This window comes from Emydura macquarii, unplaced genomic scaffold, assembly GCF_026122565.2.
Source record: "Emydura macquarii macquarii isolate MOO-44397 ecotype Brisbane River unplaced genomic scaffold, CSIRO-AGI_Emac_v2 contig_509, whole genome shotgun sequence".
Lineage (NCBI taxonomy): Eukaryota > Metazoa > Chordata > Testudines > Chelidae > Emydura > Emydura macquarii.
In genome coordinates this window covers 480477-501044 of record NW_027130646.1, presented here as the reverse complement: position 1 = coordinate 501044, position 20568 = coordinate 480477, and the positions used below count along the sequence as shown (strand labels likewise).

Below are 20568 nucleotides of genomic sequence, written 5' to 3'. Positions count from 1 at the left end.
CAACTCTCCCAGTGTGAATGCAGTTACACTGGTATAAATGAGTTTATACTGGTATTGGTTATTCCCATATGGGGAATTATGCCTTCTTACTGACTGCACAGGCACTGTAATAAGAATCTGTGTGTGTCTAATAAGTCATATCCCTTTCGCAATGGGCGCCTCCGTACTGCTTTCAGCATTGTAGCTGTGGGGAGCCTGAGTGACCTGTTTATCCAGCCTCAGTGTAACTTACACGTTTTCCTTTTTCAAACACAGCTGCAGTCCTGGGACCAGGGGGTGTAACACAATAACACGAGACAGAAATTGGTTCAGGAGAGAGAAGCGAGCATGCTCTCACTCTCTGCGGTTTTGAGTGACCTGCCCAGAAGAGGTGCTCAAGCAGAGGCAATGGCAGGGAATCTGCAAAGCTCTGGCTTGTCTTTGCTCATGATGAAGTTCAAGTGCAGGCTCTCATTGTGAGCTGAAGAGTCTCTCTTCCTTCCTTGAATTCCTTTTGCCCTCGTGTTTTAAATTCCAACAACACATGTCACAGGTGCTTTGGGGTTTGGTCTTCCAGAGAGGGAAGCTTTCCAAAGAGGCAAGTGTCACAGTTCTCTTCCATTACTTATCCCCTTGTGCACTCCCTTCCATCTACATTTAAACTAGAACTGATCATGTGTATTCCACGAGCACAGCGTATATTCCTCACACTGCTTTAAAAAAACAAATTGTCCGGATAGATAGAAAGACAATAGATATATAGAAGAAGCTGCGGTCGTTTGAGCCTGGTGATATATACGAAGCCTGAGGGAGATACACAGTTGACACACTGGATTCTATGCTGCATGTGTCATTCCACTGGGATCAGTAGTCAAGTTATTGCTCCATATGAAACATCAGGACTGATGGGATCTCTCAGTTATACCGCAGACTGATAGCAGCAGCCAAAATTGGATTGTTTGCTATTTATTTTTTTTAACTTCTGTCAGGGTCACTACCATAACAGGAAAACACTGGCAAACTGGCTGATGGGTTTTATCCACTCTGGCTCCTGTAGTTTTCGCAGCAGTGTTCTGCTTTTGTTGTGAGAGTGTCCCCTTCAGAAGACAGTTTAAATGCTTAGGTTGCACACTAATAAGAATCCCAGGTCTTCCTTTAGAAAGACCTCCTTTTAGCTAACTCTACATTGCATGAAGGTTTGTTATCAGGGTGCTGTATTTTCAGTGTACCAATAAGGCATAATTGTCTAGTGGTTAGAGCACAGGAGTGTCAGTCAGGAGGCCTGTCTTCAGTCCCACTGACTCACTTGTTGACCGTGGGTAAGTCACAGGCAGAGGGATGTTCAGAGGACCACCTTTCGCGCTCTGCAGAGGAGTTGGATGGTCAGACAACAAGCAGAATTTTCAAAGCAAAAAGCAGGCAGTGTTTCTCCTTTGGATTGGAAAACTGCTCTCTGTACTGGGTGTCTAAACTACCTGGATACTCAGTTGCAACTGGGTGCCCAGTCACTGGGATTTTCAAAGCCCCACTGCTGTGTTCATCAGATCTTTCTGTTCTCCTTGTTTCTAATTGTCACGGCTTCCCCTAGTGCAAGGTTACTGTAAAGGCAGATTTTTTCCTGTTAAGTTCCAGGGGAATTTAGGGAGACACAGTGTATTCAAGGTTCTTGATCAGGATACCAGGGTTAAGACCCCTACACTTCCAAAATGTAACATGGGTATTTTAAATGGGAACTATCTGCTCAAGTTATTCAAAGCTGAATAATTCCCGTCTCCTGACAGAACCCCAGGCACAACAATCAAGTTCAGGATCTATTTGAGCTGTCTCGTCTGTATACTGATGTACGGTTGCAAAACATGGACACTGTGCTGCACAGACTGGGCAAAGCTGGAGGCTTTCCCCACAAAATGCCAATGTCATATATTGGGCATATAGCAGAACGTCTGAATTTGTAATGCAGATGTTTATGGTTGCACCTGTCTACAGACTACTGGGGCAGCCAGCGCCTTACACTTTTCAGACATGTTGCCAGAATGCCGACTGACATTCCAGCGAACGCCATTCTCCGGGTGGCTTGTAACATCCGGGATAAAATTCCACCAACCGAGGAGTGGAGGCAGCCCCCCTATTACATGGGTGCATCAAGTCCGATCACTACCGCCGACTGTTCGGCTAAGCATTGAAGAAGAAGGTGACAAATTCCAGCTTGGATGATTACATTCTGCCACCTAAATTCCCCCCTTCGTTTGCTCTCAGATAGTATTTTTCATTTTCTGTCCCAAGTTTGTACCGCGTGGCACTGGGTTCTGTTAAACAACCGCCATAATATGACTGCTTTTCAGTGACTAGGAGAAGTGATCCCTGTGTATAATTCATAGATACGTTTGCAAAGCATTTTGGGATCCTTTGCGTGAAAGGCACTATATAGATGTTGGTTGTTGGATGAGAAAACATTTTGCTCATAGTATTTGTTTCCTTTCCACAGTTCCAGGAGGAGCAGCGTAAAAGAGAGTTAGAGGAACGACGCAGATTTCCACTGGAGCAGCGGCTAAAAGAGCACATCATTGGGCAAGAGAACGCCATAGCAACAGTGGGAGCTGGTAAGATCAGTGACTGTTAATTGTTCTGTTCCCTATGAAAAAGAGAGAGTGTAATATTTCCTAAAGCCATGATCCTGGGCTAATTCCACCCAGATTGCTGAGGTGAACTGATGTGCAGATGACTGCCTAATTCACACTGAAGCCCAGTAGGTTTTTCTTTGCTGCAGAGGGTTCATGCTCATTCCTTGGAAAGATTGGGATTTACATCACACATAAGGGATTCACATAACACAAGAACCAGAGGTCACCCAATGAAACTAATAGGCAGCCAGTTTAAAACAAACTAAAGGAATACTTTTTTACACAACGCACAGCCAACCTGTGGAATTAGTTGCCACGGGATGTTGTGAAGGCCAAAAGTATAATGGGGTTCAAAAAAGAAATTAGAGAAGTTCATGGAGGGTAGGTCCATCAATGGCTATTAGTCAAGATGGTCAGAGAGTCAGCCTCATGCTCCAGGTGTCCCTGAACCTCCAATTGCAGGAAGCGGGGACTGGATGACAGGATGGACTGCTCAAAATTGCCCTATTCTGTTCATTGCTTCTGAAGCATCTGACACTGATCACTGTCAGAGGACAGGATTTTGAGCTAGATGGACCATTGGCCTGAGCCAATCTGGCCATTCTTATGTTCTCGTGGGAGTGTGGTAGGGACATTGATTCATCTGGATAGCATTGGGGTGACATTGACTGGCACTGGAATGTGGAATTATATCTAGTCTTTCTGGGTCAGAAGTATCGTGATTCCAATATGGGACCTCAGGGAGGGCTCCCGTCTGTTGAACAGAGGGTCTTCTCACTTCTCCGTGCAAAGAGACAAAGCAAGATTTTCTGCCAACTCTTGTTGGCTAGCTTGTTAGTTCGGCTTTCGGTTTAACTGCTCCATTGCTTACCCTCAGCACTAGCATCTCGTCTCCTCCAACGTCTATTGGCTCGTTTTTACCACCCCGTCATTTCATTACAGTCTCAGTGGAGCATCACGATGTAGCTAGAAACATGCGCTTGTCACAAGAAGGGCTGTTTTGCACAGTGACGCTGGGATGGTAGGCAGCCGAAAAGTGGGTAAGGTGCCTACTCTGGATACTTGCCAGGCCCCTTTTTCTCAAACAGCGGAGATGCAGAGATACTTAACCAGTCCTTGTGTTCCAGGATCATTTCTTCCTAAACAGCAATGAGGGTTTGAAGGTTCAAGTCTTTCTCTAAGAATCATTCTGGGTACCTTAACTGAGAGCTGACTTCCTGCTCATTGGGATGAAATGTGCAGGCTTTGTGTGGTGACACTACATCATATATATAGCTGTGTTTCCTGTAAGATTCCTGTGAGTTTTACATGCTAACAGTGATTATATGGTTCATTTCCATACTACTTGTTTGTTGTTTTAGGACTTCATCTGTGTACCAGCCCGCAGATTTGGATCTCCATGCTAATCCGAAGTACATGGACATACTTTGTATGTCTTAAAATTGCCACTATAGCAAGCATGAAGCTTCTTGGGTTCATGTAATACAAGTCTTTCCTAAAGTGCATGACCCAAAATGTTCCTGGAGTAAAGTTCACAAGGTTGGAATCTTGCTTCCCTGAAGCCTGGATAAAATGTTCAAAAGACCCGACTTGACTAAGGAGCTGAAGTCCCTTTGACTTACAATGAGACCAAGGGCCTAAGAGTCTAAGTCACTTTTGTAAATGGGAATTAGACTCCTAAATCATTTAGGTGCTTTTTGAAAATTTTGCCCTAATGCTATAGGATTATCTTCTTGACACATCCAGCCTCTTGGTAGGAAAGAATGAAAAATTCCTAATGGAGGAGTTTCATATTTCCTTTCAGAGCTTTTCACTTGACTCTTTCTCAAGCATTGCTGTGCATTAAATACTGAACTGAATATTAAAACCCTTTGTCAGCAACCTGTTACTGCAATCTCCATCTGCTGTGCTCATGAGCCCATTACAGAGATGCACGAGGGGCCAATATTTTCTGTCACTGTGGCCAAAGGCTGTGTCAAGAAAGAAAGGGACACGACAAGGGAAACTAGCCTGGGAAACTAAAGTAAATCTTCTTAACTGACATTTGCTTGTGTGGTTTTGTTGTGCACTAGTTGGAAAGCGGGATTGAATGGCTGTGCTCTGTAGCTAATAAAGCAGTTTGGGATTTTAAGTTTATATGTATCAATAGATAGTGCAGGCAGGCTTTTTAGTGTTTCCCAGTTGGTTTCACTAAAAGTCCTTTGGCCAGCGATCTGCAGTCTTCTACAATCCTGTATGAGTTTGCTATTTGAGCTAGCAAAGAAAGGGGTTAATTGGGTCTTTTCTGGAAACAGTCTCCTTGTTCTTCTTGCACGCATGGCCGTGTGTTTTTCTGAGGCATTGCTGTCTAGTGTTGGAGCAGGGAATAAGAAGATGCCATGGGATCTTTAATGGTAACAAGTGCATAATACCATGATTTTCTTCTCATCCAAAAGACATCACAGTGCCACTGACCCTTATCCCTCAGTGTGGAATTGACTGAATACTAATAGGAAGAGGAATAATATCGGAAACCTCATTTCCTGCAGCACAGTCTATAAATATCTAAGGCTGCTAACACCAAGGATTTAGATCATTTATTTATCATTGCAATGGGGAGGGTTGTTGGGTTTTTTCCCCCTAGGAGTAGTTGGATAAACTTAAGAAAGGGAAAACGTAGGCTGAGCATCAGAAAAAGGTCTGACAATCAGATCGTTAAGTCTGTGGCATAGTCTCCCAAAGCAACTGGTGGAAATCTCACTACATGAAATACTTTAAAATTAGATTGGACAAAGCACCAGAAAACATACTGCGGGGAACAGTCCTGCACAGGCCAGGAATGGACAAAAGTGACTTAATAAGTCTCTGTCAGCTCTAGTGTTCCTTGAATGCCACCAATCAGGGTTGTATGGGGTGGTGGTGTAGCCGTGACGGTCCCAGGATATTAGAGAAACAAGGTGGGTGAGGGAATATCTTTTATTAGACCAACTTCTGTTGGTGAGCGAGACAAGCTTTCAAGCTACACAGAGCTCTTCGGTCTGGGAAACGTAATCAGAGTGTCACAACTAAATACAACGTGGAACAGATTGTTTAGCATAAGTAGTTAACACGTATTGCAAGGGACCATTCAAGGTTGACTCTATTAAATTTGTTAGATCTGACAAGGTCACAGGCTGAGGTAGAAACTGTCTACAAATGTTGGGAGGGTGTGAATACCAAGTAGAAAGAGGAATTGTTTAGGGAATGAAACCCCCCAGGAGCTAAGGGCCATAACATACCTCACCACCTTCCACTCCAAAGGCAAGATGTATTTCTTTGACCATGCCTTCTCTAATGTTAACATATAGCCACGTGTATTTTTATTTTTAAAAATTAAATAAAACCCTACCAAAACAAGACTCTCCCCATGCTTTCCTCCTGGAGAGAGGATGGGAAAACAGACAACACGTGACCAATGTGTTGGCTTAACATGCTAGTGGAAGTTGCTCAAATGGTATGGTAATGAGCACAGTATATGAACATGTATAGAATAGAGTAGAAGGGAATATAATTAGCAGTAGTAGAACAGCATTGGGCGGTCAGTGTTACTCAACCTATTTCTAGATTAAAGTGTTGCAAATTTTCTTTCCCTCTAAAGTTTCCCTTTATCACTTTATCTTTCTTGCCCATTTCTATAAATAATGGAAGCTTAATTTACCTGTTTCATTTACCCACAAAACCCCCCAAAATTCAATGTTTTCCAGTCTCCTAGAGACAGTCCTGAAGTTTTGTTAATGCTGATGAGAAGGAATCCATTAGGAAGAGCAGGTACTTGGTGTCCTATAACTATGGTTCTCTGAAGGTATACATTTTAGGGGATTACCCATCTCCTTTGCCACATAGTTCATCATGTGTTTAATTTTCACCTCACCCGTATAACAAACACAAGAATCTACCTGAGTACCAGGACACACACAATACGAGAAGCTTCATGCTGGGCCCAGTGCTTTATAGTTCTGGAGCTACAAGAGCTCTACATGGAGAGGCAGAGACTCTCCAGTGATGTGTATTGAAAAGTTTTACCTATGTGTGTAACTTCTTTTTCATACGTTTTATTGGTCTCACTTGGAGTACGACTCAGTCCTTCAGGGTCAAATTAGGCCAGTTTATGGCAACGAAGAGAAACAAATATATAGGATTTTAGCCCTTCTGGTTGTGAAGAAAACCTTAAAAATGTGAGCCAGTGTTATCTGCCTGAGTCTGCAGACAGCAGAAACAGTAGCTCTGAGAAGTGTGAACCGCCCATATTCATTTGAAGGAGTATTAACTCTGAAGCCTAACTAAGAGAATTTGAATGTGTAGTGTTAATTATTTCACTGCTGATCAAAGCATACAAGGGGCAATCCCACTGCAAGTTGCATCTCATTTGGCATCCCAAGGTGAAGTTGCAGTAGTACCACCCTGTATGTTTTAACAGTTTGACCACGAGCAATTCGTTTCACACAGGCTTCCTGAAAAGCTGTGAGGAAATAATGACTTTCAGTTACTAGCAACCTGGGCTGGATTTGATGCGTTGACCCAGACCCAAAAGCCTCCATTTCCTGTTAATAGTTCCCTGAACAATCCCATCATCTAGATTCAATGTCTGGAAATAGGACAAGGTGAGACAGCGCTAAGGTCAGAAAACCGGCACGTGCAGCTGATGATCGTAAATACAAAACCATCCCAATATAGTTAACGAAGACAGGCTCTTGCAGGCCATGGAAGTGCTGTCTCTCCCACTGCAAACACAACAGACACCTTCCTTTTTTTGAGAATGGTTACGGCTGTGCCTGGAGGCAACAGCCAGGGCTAATTGGGAAGCTTTGATTAATGGGTAGTGCCTGTTTCTGACACAGGTGGTGTTTGTGCACATTAAAGCTGTTGTCTTTATGGAGGCTTCTCTTATTGAATTATAGGGAATGCGCTAGATACCCCAGCAGCCTCGGGATATCAGACTGATATCCCTTCTGCCCCCTTTTTGTTGTTTTGTTTCAGTAATGTTGAATTTAGGCAGAGGTTAGCCTTCTGAGCTCTCACTGTTGAGTTATTTCTGCAGCCACTTTATGGAATCAATGTACCCTTCTGCTCTCTACCACTGATACAATATGTGCTGTTTTTTGGCTAGGAGACTGGCTATACAATGTGTCTTAAGATTTACCAAATTGAATGGATACGTTTAGATTTTAATTTATAACCTCTTCCTTAATTTAATAATCTGATTTGATGCAGTGCCTCTTGTATGATCCAAACAGTCTCCGGAGACTCCCATCGCAGAGTAAAAAAGAGAAGGGGATTTAGAGCACAGGTCTAGGAGCCAGATTCAGAGACATTCTGTGGTGATGAGCATGAGATAAAAATCCAGATGGGTGGACAGCAGTGAAGCTACCACTCTGAATCTTGCACCTTCCGCTGCTTCCGTAAGCATGCAAGTGACACTAATTTGTGTGGTCAGAAATTTCCACTGAAATGACTAAATTCGTTTTAATTCAGACCTCTTGTTACTTCAGTGCCAGTCCGTGGGGACATTTTCATTTGGAATAAAAGATTCCAGTAAACTCAAGTGGACTCTCTTAGACTCACACCCTCTTGCTGATGTGTAACTTACATCACCTAACACAGCACCTCTGCAATTAGGGTCACTAAGCTAAAAGAATCTGGGATGGGGGCTTGGTGCAGTTTACACACTGTGATAAGTATGGGATTACACCTAGCTGATGATCTCTGCTCATCGCTCCAGGGGAAGGAGGGAAACACTAACTCTCCACTGTTCCTGCCAGTGCTCGGGGGGAGGGGAATTCCTTCCTGGCTTCCAATCTGCTGATCAGTGTAACTCTGTGGAAGGGAGGAAGCATAAATGTAGTTAAATGACCCTAGAATCGTAGGACTGGAAGGGACCTCGCGAGGTCATCTAGTCCAGTCCCCTGCACTTATGGCAGGACCAAGCGTTATCTAGACCGTCTCTGACAGGTGTCTGTCTAATCTGCTCTTAAAAATCTCCCATGAAGGAGATTCCACAACCTCCCTAGGCAATTTATTCTAGTGCTTAACCACCCTGACAGGAAGTTTTTCCTAATGTCCAACTTAAACTGCCCATGCTGCAATTTAAGCCCATTGCTTCTTGTCCTCTCCTCAAAGGTTAAGGAGAACAATTTTTCTGCTTCCTCCTTATAAACGACCTTTTACGTACTTGAAAACTGTTATAATGTCCCTCCTCAGTCGTCTCTTCTCCAGACTAAACAAACTCAATTTTTTCAGTCTTCCCTCATAGACCATGTTTTCTGGACCTTCAATCATTTTTGTTGCTCTTCTCTGGACTTTCTCCAATTAACCTACATCTTTCCTGAAATGTGGTGCCCAGAACTTGACACAATACTCCAGATGAAGCCTAATCAGCACAGAGTAGAGCAGAAGAATTACTTCTAATGTCTTGCATACAACACTCCTGCTAATACATCCCAGAATGATGTTTGTGGGTTTTTTTGTGACAGTGTTACACTGTTGACACCTATTTAGCTTGTGGTCCACTATGATCCCCAGATCCCTTTCTGTAGTACTCTTTCCTAGGGAGTTATTTCCCATTTTGTATGTGTGCAACTGATTGTTCCTTCCTAAGTGGAGTACTTTGCATTTGTACTTATTGAATTTCATCTCATTTACTTCAGACCATTTCTCCAGTTTGTCCAGATCATTTTGAATTTTAATCCTCTTCTCCAAAGCACTTGCAACTCCTCCCAGCTTGGTATCCTCTGCAAACTTTATAAGTGTACTCTCTATGCCATTATCTAAATCATTGATGAAGAAATTGACCAGAACAGGATCCAGAACTGATCCTTGCGGGACCCCACTTGATATGTTCTTCAAGCTTGACTGTAAATCACTGATAACTACTCTCCGGGAGTGGTTTTCCAGCCAATTATGCATCCACCATGTAGTAGATCCATCTAGGTTGTATTTCCCTAGTTTTTTTTATGAGAAGGTCATGCGAGAAGCCTCACTAAAGTCAAAATATACCACATCTACTGCTTCCCCCCATCCACAAGCTTCGTTACTCTGTCCAAGAAAGCTATGAGGGTTGGTTTGACATGATTTGTTCTTGACAAATCTATGTTGACTGTTACTTATCACCTTATCATCTTCTAGGTGTTTGCAAATTGATTTGCTCCATTATCTTTCCGAGTACTGAAGTTAAGATGACTGGTCTGTAGTTCCCCGGGTTGTCCTTATTTCCCTTGTTATAGATTGGCACTATTTTCTCCTTTTCCAATCCTCTGGAATCTCTCCTGCCTTCCATGACTTTTCAAAGATAATTGCTAATGGCTCAGCTATCTTCTCAGTCAGCTCCATGAATAATCTAGGATGTATTTCATCTGGCCCTGTGACTTGAAGACATCTAACTTGTCTAAGTAATTTTTAACTTGTTCTTTCCCTATTTTAGTCTCATATTCGACCTCATTTTCACTGGCATTCACTATCAATTGCTACTAACCTTTCTGGTGAAAACTGAAACAAAAATGTCATTTAGCACTTCGCCATTCCATATTTTCTGTTATTGTTCCCCATCTCCCCCATTGAGTAATGAACCTATCTTGTCCTTGGTCTTCCTCTTGCTTCTCATGTATTTGTAGAATGTTTTCTTGTTACCCTTTATGGCTGTACCTAGTTTATGTCTCTAGCTAGTTTAAAGTGATGCTGTACACTGTACAGATGTAGATACTCACTGCTTTCTATGGTATATTTTAACAAAATCAAAGTGGATCATTTCAGGTATCACTGTAACATCCAAGAAAAAAACAAGCAGGTCTCTTCTGTAATGTTAGAAACTGACAAAGGCCTAGATGCTACACCCGCTCATGCAAATGAACAGCTAAATGGCTTATGATTATGTTTCCAGGGCACTTTAATAAATAACTGCACTCCTTCTGGCTCTGGTCAGCTCTTGTTTGTCCTTGCATACAGAGACGGGTAAATACACTGCATGCTCTGGTGATTCCCAGGAAGGGGTCCCTTCTAAGATTATATAGTAAAGGATGAAAGTCTTTAAGAATGTGTATTTCCTGTTTCATGTTCTCATAACCAAAACATCCTCTCTGTAAGACAATACTTAAATGTTTGTGTGTGTATATAATATTAATAGTATTACATTGGGTGCTTGTTGCAGTCATTTATAGGTAAGGCTGCCACAGTGTTCAGTTGTTGATTTTCTGGACCTTACGGACTGAAATTTCTCATACTTGGGTTCTGCCCAGAGGAGATTTGTCTGTTTTGTTTGGGGTTTGAGCAAATACTGTTCAGCCATTTTGAATGAAAAGGGGAGTGAGAGAGAATCCACTGTTCATATTATAAAATTACGCAGTGACCTTTCTGAACAGTCCTTACAGCTTTGATACCTGAGCGCTGAAAGTTGCCATCTGATAAGGAATGAATAGGAGCAGCACCGGGCCTTGAACTGAAGGAAAGTGGCTTTGAGGTGAACAAATTGCAAATCCCACACCTGTGCATGCTTAGTACCCGTCTTGTTAAGGGTCCGATGGTGGGGGACCCGACTGCACGTGCACAACTACCTTAAGTGTGCACTGAGCTCCCTCCGAACAGCTCCCAATGAGTCAAGACTCGCAAGAGACCCAGGATCTTGTTCCTCCATATCTCAGAACTTTCCTACGGCCTGGCACAGTTGGCAGCATCGTGCTCCCTGGTGGCACAGGTCAGATTGCCATAGATCCTGCAGTAAACTTCTAGGCTGGCAAAATCTGAGGTAGAAAGAGGGCTCTTGAATGCCCTTGTTAGCAGATTCAGAAGCTCACCAGGTGGAGGGTGACCCAGCAGTTGATACACACCTGAAGAGAGTCACCCTTGTGATCCCACGAATGTGGGCAGCCTAAGAAGCACCACTGAATGAATTGATTTGATAAATGGACATTTATTACACTCACAAATTGGCTGAAACCAATTTCGGTCACATCAACCCCTGATAACTGCTGGGGTGTATTGATCTGTGTAAAGTAATACAGTGAATTTATCAGTTCAATAGCGAGCTGAAGGGCCTCTCAGAGACACAGCAGCTCGGTTGCACTGTTACAGATGTACGAAATAAAGTGAGAGCTCTGCAGCGAGGCCTGAAATGGCTCCAGAAAGAAGGCTCAGGCATCATCATCATCATCATCCTTTCCCATTACAATGAGTTTGAATTTCTTCATGAGATTCCAGTAAAGTGGAATTACCTGGGTTTTTTTTTCTCTCCCTCAGCATCAAATGAGGCTTCTCCACCCCAAAATATGGATTTCCTGCATGAATGTTGCTGAAAAATTCATAATGTGGTGGGCAAATACTAATGCGGCATGGACACCTGAAACACCATGTCAGCCAGGGCGCTACTCTCTTAGCCTGCCACTGAAGTTTTAATCTTCCCAACCATGCGTGGATGGGGATTGCTTGAGGATCACTCCATCCTGAGATGATCTCTTTGTTTTCTTTTGTCATAATTAAGCAGTGCAACAGCCAGGGGAAGCGGACAGCTGCTTAAAGTAATGGCTTCCATGTTGCAATCTCTCTTTCTGGTTGACCTGAATCTTTGTTGTTAGATTTGTGCAGCTAGGTTACTTTGTTGGACTACGATAATTATTTTAAGGCTATATATGAAACCACTTTGATTTCATGCTGCTCTAGGTTGGTTTAAATAACCTACAAGAGCTGAGTGTTCTTCACTGCAATGACTGAGAACTCTTTCTCACTTCCTAACAAGAACTTCAATCCAGAGCCATCATCCCTCATTTTATGATAGACAATCTTCTCCAAACAATGGCACAACCAAAGCTGTGGCTGTATCACATACCCATGGGATTTGCCATGTGGGAGCTGACCATTTGTCCATCTAGTCTAGGAGCTTGCTCCAGAGGGAAGTGAAAACACAGCCACAGTGAACCCAGCTGTCTGTGAAGCATTGCATATGCTGACCCCTGCAGGTAATCCCTTTGTGCTCTGAAACAAGAGTTTATTACCCTTATTATCTTAGCTGGAATAGCTGCAAATGTAGTTGGTGGTCATAATATTCTCCAATAGTTTTTTGGTTTAGTTTCTTTTAAATCCACCCACAGTGTTTGACCTCTTGTGTGCTGTGAACAATAAAGGCCAAGGGACGATCCAGTGCACTCAGCCACCAGGGAAGTATGAATGTTTCATAACACTCCCAAAAGAGCCAGTTGTAGTTGTGGAGCGTGCAGCTGCTGTTACGAAAGCGTCCTCAGCATGAGTGTCTCTCTTAGAATAAGCCTGTCTCCATCATATTCCCATATGGCTATTTTACTTGGACCATCGAGCTTGTGAGGAACCGGCGGGAAGTATCACACATCTGCCGAGTTTTGCTGTTGGCACTGATATTTCCAAGAATTTGGAAGCACTTGCTTCAGACTTGTTTTCGGTGCTGCAACAGTAGAGGTCAAAAAGCCTTTGTATCTGTAGTTTCTTTCCCTAAGCATTCACCTTGCTCTTCAGCTCCTTGCTACAATGTTCTGACTCTTGGATGCCCAGCACACACCAAATTCTGCTCTCTCCCGCACACTCGTGGCCCCGGTTGAAGTCCATGGCAGTCAGTGTACACACTTCTTACGATGACATTTACCCTTGTCTGTTTTGGCTCAATTCTTCTTTGCCGCCGTGTTTTTTCTTTCTCTCTCTGTCTGTCTGTCTGCCTCACACACACATTCAGATTGTGCCCAGTGCAAAACAAATGCGAGGAGCCTCTCTTTTTTGCACCAGTATTCAGAAACCAAGCATAGTGGCCATCACAGTTTCAGAGATTTCAAGGCCAGAAGGGACCATTATGATTAGCTAATCTGACCTCCTGCATAGCACAGGCCAGAGAATTTCACCCCAAATTTCAAACAAAAATTTTTGGTTGGGCTGAAATATCTTTTAGAAAGATGTCCAGTCTCGATTTAAAGACTCCGAGTGAGCAGAAGATCCACCACATCCCTGTTTGTTCTAATGATTAATTACATAGTTTGTTAATAGTGAGGGTATTTTATTTCTAGTCTGAATTTGTCTAGCTTCAGCCTCTGGATCTTGTTAAGCCTTTGCTTGGTAAATTAAACATACATTCCTCGTGTAGGTACTTATAGACTGATCAAGTCACCTCTGAACCTTCTCTTTGTTAAGCTAAATAGATTTAGCTTCTTAAGTCTCTCACTGTAAGGCAGGTCTTCAAGAACTCAGATCATTCTTGTAGCTTTTTTCTGAGCCCTTACTTGTCAACGTCCATTTTGAAGCGTGGACACCAAAACTCTACACAATATCCAATAATAGTCTCCCTCATGCCATACCCACAGGCAGAAGTAAACCCACTTTTCTAGTCCTGTTTCATATTCTTCTGTGTATACATCCACGGATAGCATTTGCTCTTCGCAACCACTCTTGTTCAGTTGGTTAGCCACCCTTCCCACAAGGCTTTTTCAAGTCATTGCTTTCCAAAATAGACACCATCCTGTAAGTGTGACCTGCGTTCTTGGCAGTGGCGTACGGAGGGTCTCCAGCACCCGGGGTTCAAGCCTACATTTGCAACCCTCCCCCAGGCCTCATGTGCCCCCATCCCCCTATGCAGGGCAGGAGGGGTCCCAGCACCGCCTCCCAGCTGCCCCGGGAGGGGGGGTCTGTACCTGTGGGTGGGGTGCAAATGCAGGCTTGGCTCTGCTGCTCCCCTCCCTGGCCTTACCAGCCACACGGTACCCACTTCTCCCACTCCAGCCTGGTACCGGCTCGGATGTGGGCGGCCTCACCCTCCGGCCTGGGGAGAGGGGCTGGGCCAGCCCTTCATGACATGGTGGGGAGGGAGGTGCTGAGGGGCGCCCCTCAGAGCCTCCTGTGCCCCCCGCCCACTGTGAAGGGTTGACCCAGCACTGACCCATCACTCCAACCCCGCAGCCCAGCACCAGCTAGGACTGGGTGGCCTGACCACCCCGGCCTGGAGGGGGAGCACCAGGCTAGCCCTTCACAACGTGTGAGGCAGGGAGGCGCTGAGAGGCGCCCCTCAGAGCCTCCTGCATCCCCCGCCTCCTGCGCATGGTGAAGGGCTGGCCTGGCGCCGTCCCAACAGGCCGGCACCCAGGGGCCTGGACCCCCTCCCTGCCGCTCTCCCCATCAGTATGCCACTGGTTCTTGGTTCTTTGGTGTATGATCTTATATTAAAAGACATGTTATACAAGTGAGTCCAGTTTACCCTGTGATCCCGATCACTCTACTCCTGATCAACTGACCTCTCCACCAATTTTTGTTTCACCTATAAACTTTACCAGTAATGATTTTGTTTTCTTCCAGATCACTGGTAAAGATATTAAATAGCCTTGTGCCAAGAACAGATCCCTAAGCGACTGCACTAGAAACACCCCTCACTAGATACTAAATCTCCATTTACTATGACTTCTTGAAATCTATCAGTTAGCTAGTTTTTAACTGATTTCATATGTGCTGCCTTGATTTTGTATAGCGGTAATACTGTAAATCAGAATGGTATGTGGTATTAAGTTAAATGCCTTACAGAAGTCTCTCTGTTATGTCAACACAGTTATCTTTGTCAACCAAACTTGTGATCTCATCAAAAATAATATCGGATTTGTTCGATAAGACCTATTCTCCATAAATCCATGTTTGTTGGCATTGATTATGGTGCCATCCTTTAAGGCTTTACTGATTGCATCCCACACTGGCATTTCCATGATTTTGCCTGGGATCAGTGTCAGCCTACAGTTACTTGGGTTGTCCTGTTTACGTCTTTAAATATTGGAGCAACATTAGCTTTTTTCCAGTTCTCTAGGAGTTTCCCCAGTGTGCCACAATTTGTTAAATATCAACATTAGTGGTCAGATGCTCCTCGACTAATTCTTTTAAAGATCTTGGGTGCAAATGATACAATCCTGCAGATTTAAAATGTTGCTTTTTAACACTCTTCCTAGTTACTGTCGGAAAAGAAAGGTTTTCATTAGTGCTGTAAACTATGAATAAATAGTCCAACTTCTTTTCAAATATAGAATAGAAATATTTATTGAACATTCTGCCTTTTCTGTATCAAGATTGACAGTTTTTTACACCTATTCTCTAGAAAGTCCTTCTTATCTGTATGATTGCTAGGATGACTTTGTTCCTGATGTATTTTTAAAATTCCTTCTTATTGTCGTCTTAACTATCCTGGCCTTAGATTTTTCATTGATACCTTTAGTTTCCTTTATCAGTTATCTGCATTTAATAACTGCTTATTTATAGTGATTTCTGTCCACTTCCTCCTACTAGCACTGTGGAGACAGCCAAGTTCTAGGAGAGGGAACTGGAGTCACTTCTTCCTTGTGCATCAGCAATAGCATTGTTTATGGAGTTCCTGTCAGTTACACCTGGAGGCAAAGGCGTGGTACTGGAGTTGCTCAGGGCAGAATTTGATCTGCAGACTTTTTATTAAGGCCCTAAGAGAGATGGACAGAGGAGGAGGAAAGAGCCCAGCTTGACTCTCAGATCCCAGATTGAATTTGGAGGGGTGGCAGTCAGAAATAATAAAAGTATTTGGTGTGGAAATCATTGAAAGACGATAAACATGGAGCCCCAGAGTGCCTCTACTTTAAAAGCACAGTATAGCCCCAAAGTTCTAGGTCATTCGTTTTCTCTCCATTTTTCATCCTGTCTGTCTTTACCTCTGCTACCGTTATTCTCCTCTGCGATCTTCAAAGTATTTTAGGCTGTAATTCCTGAAAGCTTGGCATTTAGCCTGTTTATGCAGTACTTATATCAAAACATGATATGCGGCATCTTTGGTCTCGTTGACCTCTGGCAACTGCTGAGACACAGGTCTGTGTAGAATTTTAAAAAGCACACTACAGGTAAGTTCTTAGGAGCACAATTTACAACACAATACCGTTTATTTTTGTGTAGCTTCCTTCTTACAAAATATCACAAAACGCTTCACAGCCCCCACCGATCAATACGGCAAGAATAACTCTTTTAAGAGCTGTAATACAGGAGGCCTTGTTTTAAATAATGCAAGTAAATCAGGAAGACCTCATTCGGCTGAGACATGATTCTGTCTCTTTTCTTCTAAACTACAAGACTGTCATAAACTGAACAATTAATATCCTTTCGCTACCTTTATGCTTCAGTTATGATTGTGAGAATCCTCTGGCCTGGTAAGATTTGCCTTTTGCTGTTGGATGTTGTATATTTTGTCTCTATAGAGCAAGGTACCTAAGTTTTTCCCAACCATGGACCCATCCTAGATCATTAGCCCACCGTATTTAATATGGAAGGGTGGCCTGCTGAGACCTCAGGTCCCAGCTGCAATGTTTCATCTTGATCTGAGGGACCTTCTCTTTGGACCAAGTTGTTGCATACTCCAAAGACACTTAGCCCATGCCCATAGCAAACCAGTCAGATGAACAAGGGCCAATTTATAATTTCAGTGCAAAATCTGGGTAGATTTGGAGCCTTGCTTTGAATTTTTGGAGTGATTAGAATCTGAAACTTTGTGAAACTCAGAGTGTTCAAAGCTCATGCAGAACAAAACCCAGAAATTGCTGCATGCGCCTTCCCTCTCCCCCCCAACTCCTGTGTGAACTGAAGCAGCTTTATGAACACAGGAACGACCATATTGGAACAGTCCAGTATCCCAAACTTCTCTAAACCAGCCTTTTACATAAAGGTTGCACTTACAAACTGGAAAGCTAACACGCCTCTTGAATTCTCTGTCTACCACCCTTTCTTCGTTCATTCAGTGTCCACCCTCCTTTCTGTTTCCATGCCATGACATTCACTCCAAACGTCCCCCCTTTCAATTAGCATACAAGAAAGAGGTGACAAACTTCTCTAAACCAGCAACGTTGAGTGCACATCCTGGAAAACTTTATCCGAAATCTGCTCTGGGCAGCTTTCCAAATCCATGCTAACCTGATTAGGTGTCTCTGGGGGCTTTGCCGGCTAATCAAATTAGGTAGCACTAATGGTAGTGAAGACTTTGAGTGGGCAGAGAGCAGTAAAACATAGTGTATACTTAGTGATAATTATACTTGCTTTTGTGTCATTGATTTATATGCTTCTTTTTTTTTTCTTCCTCCTTTTGTTTTCGTTGTGTTTAAACTCAGCAATTCGGAGAAAGGAAAATGGCTGGTACGACGAAGAACACCCCCTGGTTTTCCTGTTCTTGGGATCATCAGGAATAGGTAACATAGGGGTTGTCATTTTTCATGGGTGGGGAGCACAGCTGATGAGGCCTGATGTAGGCATCATCTCGTGGTGTGTTCTGGACATACATGTCCACAGCATGTGTGTGGAGAAGGGGGAAAGAGAAGGAGGAGGTTACATTAACTTGCCCTGTTGCCCAGCTGTGCTTCAGGGTCTGTCAACACACACACTAAACCCTGTTTTCATGGACTTATAACTCATTTGTAAAAAATGTCATCAACTCGTGGCTGGGAACGGTTTTCCAGCACGTCGTCTAGCTCGTCCTCCTGTGTTTTGTCCAGGTAAACAGAATAACTTCAGGCTTTAAATTCATATGTAGGGCCAGATCCCCAGCTCATGCAAATGGAGCTAAATTGATTTACAGCAGCTGAGAATCTGGCCCTTAAAGTCTCAACCTAAGAGGGACACTTTTAATAATAAAAATGTTGTTTTTAACAGATTGGACCTTTAAAACGAAAAACCTATGGAGGGGTGTGCAAAATAATTGAGTCATTCCAGAGATCACTTTTAGATTGTCAGCTCTCCAGGCCAAGGATCTTATTTGTTTGTAAAACAGCTAACACGCTATTGGCACTAAAAATATTTTTCCTGATCACTTAAAATAAAATGAAATATGAATATTGGTTGGTTCATGAAATAGCCAGAATCTCTTTTACTCTGTCAAAAAGGTTAAAACAGCCAAAAAGTGGCATTTGAAAGACAATGGACATTTGTACTGTACACGTCCTCCCCTGCATTGATTTGGTTGGCTGGAAGATGTTCTTGTTGTAGAGGTTAAGGCTACTGGGCAAATGCAACAATTATTGTCTGTACAGAGTCCTGCCTCAGAGCCATACTAGCCAAAGTACTAACTCTATGAGTTGCTGTATAATTATATGAAAACAATAAGCAATGTTAACTCTGAGTTGTCTTGCTTTTGAATGTTTATGTCGGACATTTAGAGCTAAATTCTTCCCTGGCTTACACCTCCATTGACTACTGTGGGATTAGATCTGATGTAAGTCAGGGCAGGACTTCAAATGATTACGTTTTTTTGTGGGGAGGGTAAATTATTACATGTTGTTGTGTGTATGCCATGTATATTAATGCATATATAAGTGTGTGTATGTGAGTGTATATATCAATATAAAATTGATATAAATTCTTCATTCAAGACATAAGTACAGAGGCTGTACCTGGCTTTAGATTCATTACCAAGCATGACATACACTGTTAGTTTTAAACCTTAAGACTTTTATGGTTTGGGTCCTATGTATCTCAAAAGCTGCCTGTCTCCTCTTGTGGTCCTCAGCAGTTGAGGTCAGCTGGGTTCTCAGAATGAAAACCCCTACCTGGGGTTGGCAGCGGGGCATTCTTGCTAAAGGCCTTTGATCCTGGCAAAGCCTGGAGTATTCTGACACCCAGAGCACTTTGGAAAGCCTGTCTGTTTACTCAGGCTCTTTCTGAATAGAAAGATTTGAGAGGACAGGGTCTCAGTTTTCTTGGGCCAGTGTGTTTGTTGATATAGTGTCAACGTAGATTTATCCTGTAATATATGTTTTGAATTATTGATTGTTCATGCTCCTAGAGTTTTATGTATAAATCAAACAAATAAAGAATATCACATTTCCCAGCAAATTCACTTTTCATCTGGAAAGTAAAGACATTGCACTTGAAACCTGGGATGCCTGGCATAAATGTAGCAAGATCTGATCCAATTGTGCTTTTTGCCAAAAAAAAATTAGAATCTCTCTGTATCTCCATTCGAGAGTAAACCTATTAAAGGTCAAGCACAAGATCCTGTGCTCAGCCCATGATGCAGCCTTCATTGCCCACTTGTTAAATTTTAAACACGCACCTTTGTGTTTTCTCCCTTGCTGCCCCTCAGGCTTGGGAGGAGCTCCCTATAAGCATCAGCAAAGATACCTCATCGTCCTCCTCAAATCCCTCCTTAAAACTCTCCTTTGCCATGATGCCTACAGAAAACGTGACAATGGTTAGGCTGCCGGTGTACTGAGACCACTGCCGATTGTGCTGACCAATAGTGTCTCATTGTTTCCTTGTGCATTCCCTCTCTTCCTTTCTGCAGCCACTTCTTGTGTCTTGTCTTATAATTAGATTGTAAGCTTATGGGGGCAGGGACTGTCTTTTTGTTCTTTGTGTCTTCAGCATGTAGCATAATAGAGGCCTTGTGAATGACTGGGCTCCTAGGTGCTACTGCAATACAAATAATAAATAATAGTTGCTATTAATAGGTGCATTAGAAATATTTGTACGAAACAGAGACATGATTTTAAAACTCACTGTTCATTTTGGGTGTCTCAACTTTGGCATTTCTGCCTTGAGATACCTTAAAGGGGCGAGGGAAGTGATTATTCCCCTTTATTTGGCACTGGTGAGGCCTCATTTGGAGTATTGTGTCCAGTTTTCGGCCCCTCACTACAAAAAGGATTGGATAAGTTGGAGAGAGGGCAGAGGGCAACAAAAATAATTAGGGGGCTGGGGCACATGACTTATAAGGAGAGGCTGAGAGAACTAGGCTTGTTTAGTCTGCAGAAGAGAAGAGTGAGGGGGATTTGATAGCAGCCTTCAACTACCTAAAGCAGGGATCCAGGGAAGACAGAGCTAGGCTGTTCTCAGTGGTGGCAGATGACAGAACAAGGAGCAATGGTCTTAAGTTGCAGTGGGAGAGGTCTAGGTTGGATATTAGGACAAACTTTTTCACTAGGAGGGTGGTGAAGTGCTAGAATGGGTATCTAGGGAGGTGGTGGAATCTCCATCC

The 20568-nt window shown here is 43.1% G+C and overlaps 1 protein-coding gene across 2 annotated transcripts in view; it reads left to right on the top strand.

The window, feature by feature from the left end:
* Nucleotides 1-20568, top strand: part of CLPB (ClpB family mitochondrial disaggregase) — a 131678-nt gene that overhangs the window by 84460 nt on the left and 26650 nt on the right. For both annotated transcript variants that reach the window (XM_067539081.1, XM_067539080.1), the window contains exons 7-8: nucleotides 2465-2579; nucleotides 17708-17785. In XM_067539081.1, the coding sequence (XP_067395182.1) occupies nucleotides 2465-2579; nucleotides 17708-17785 (193 nt within the window). The remainder of the gene's footprint in view (nucleotides 1-2464; nucleotides 2580-17707; nucleotides 17786-20568) is intronic.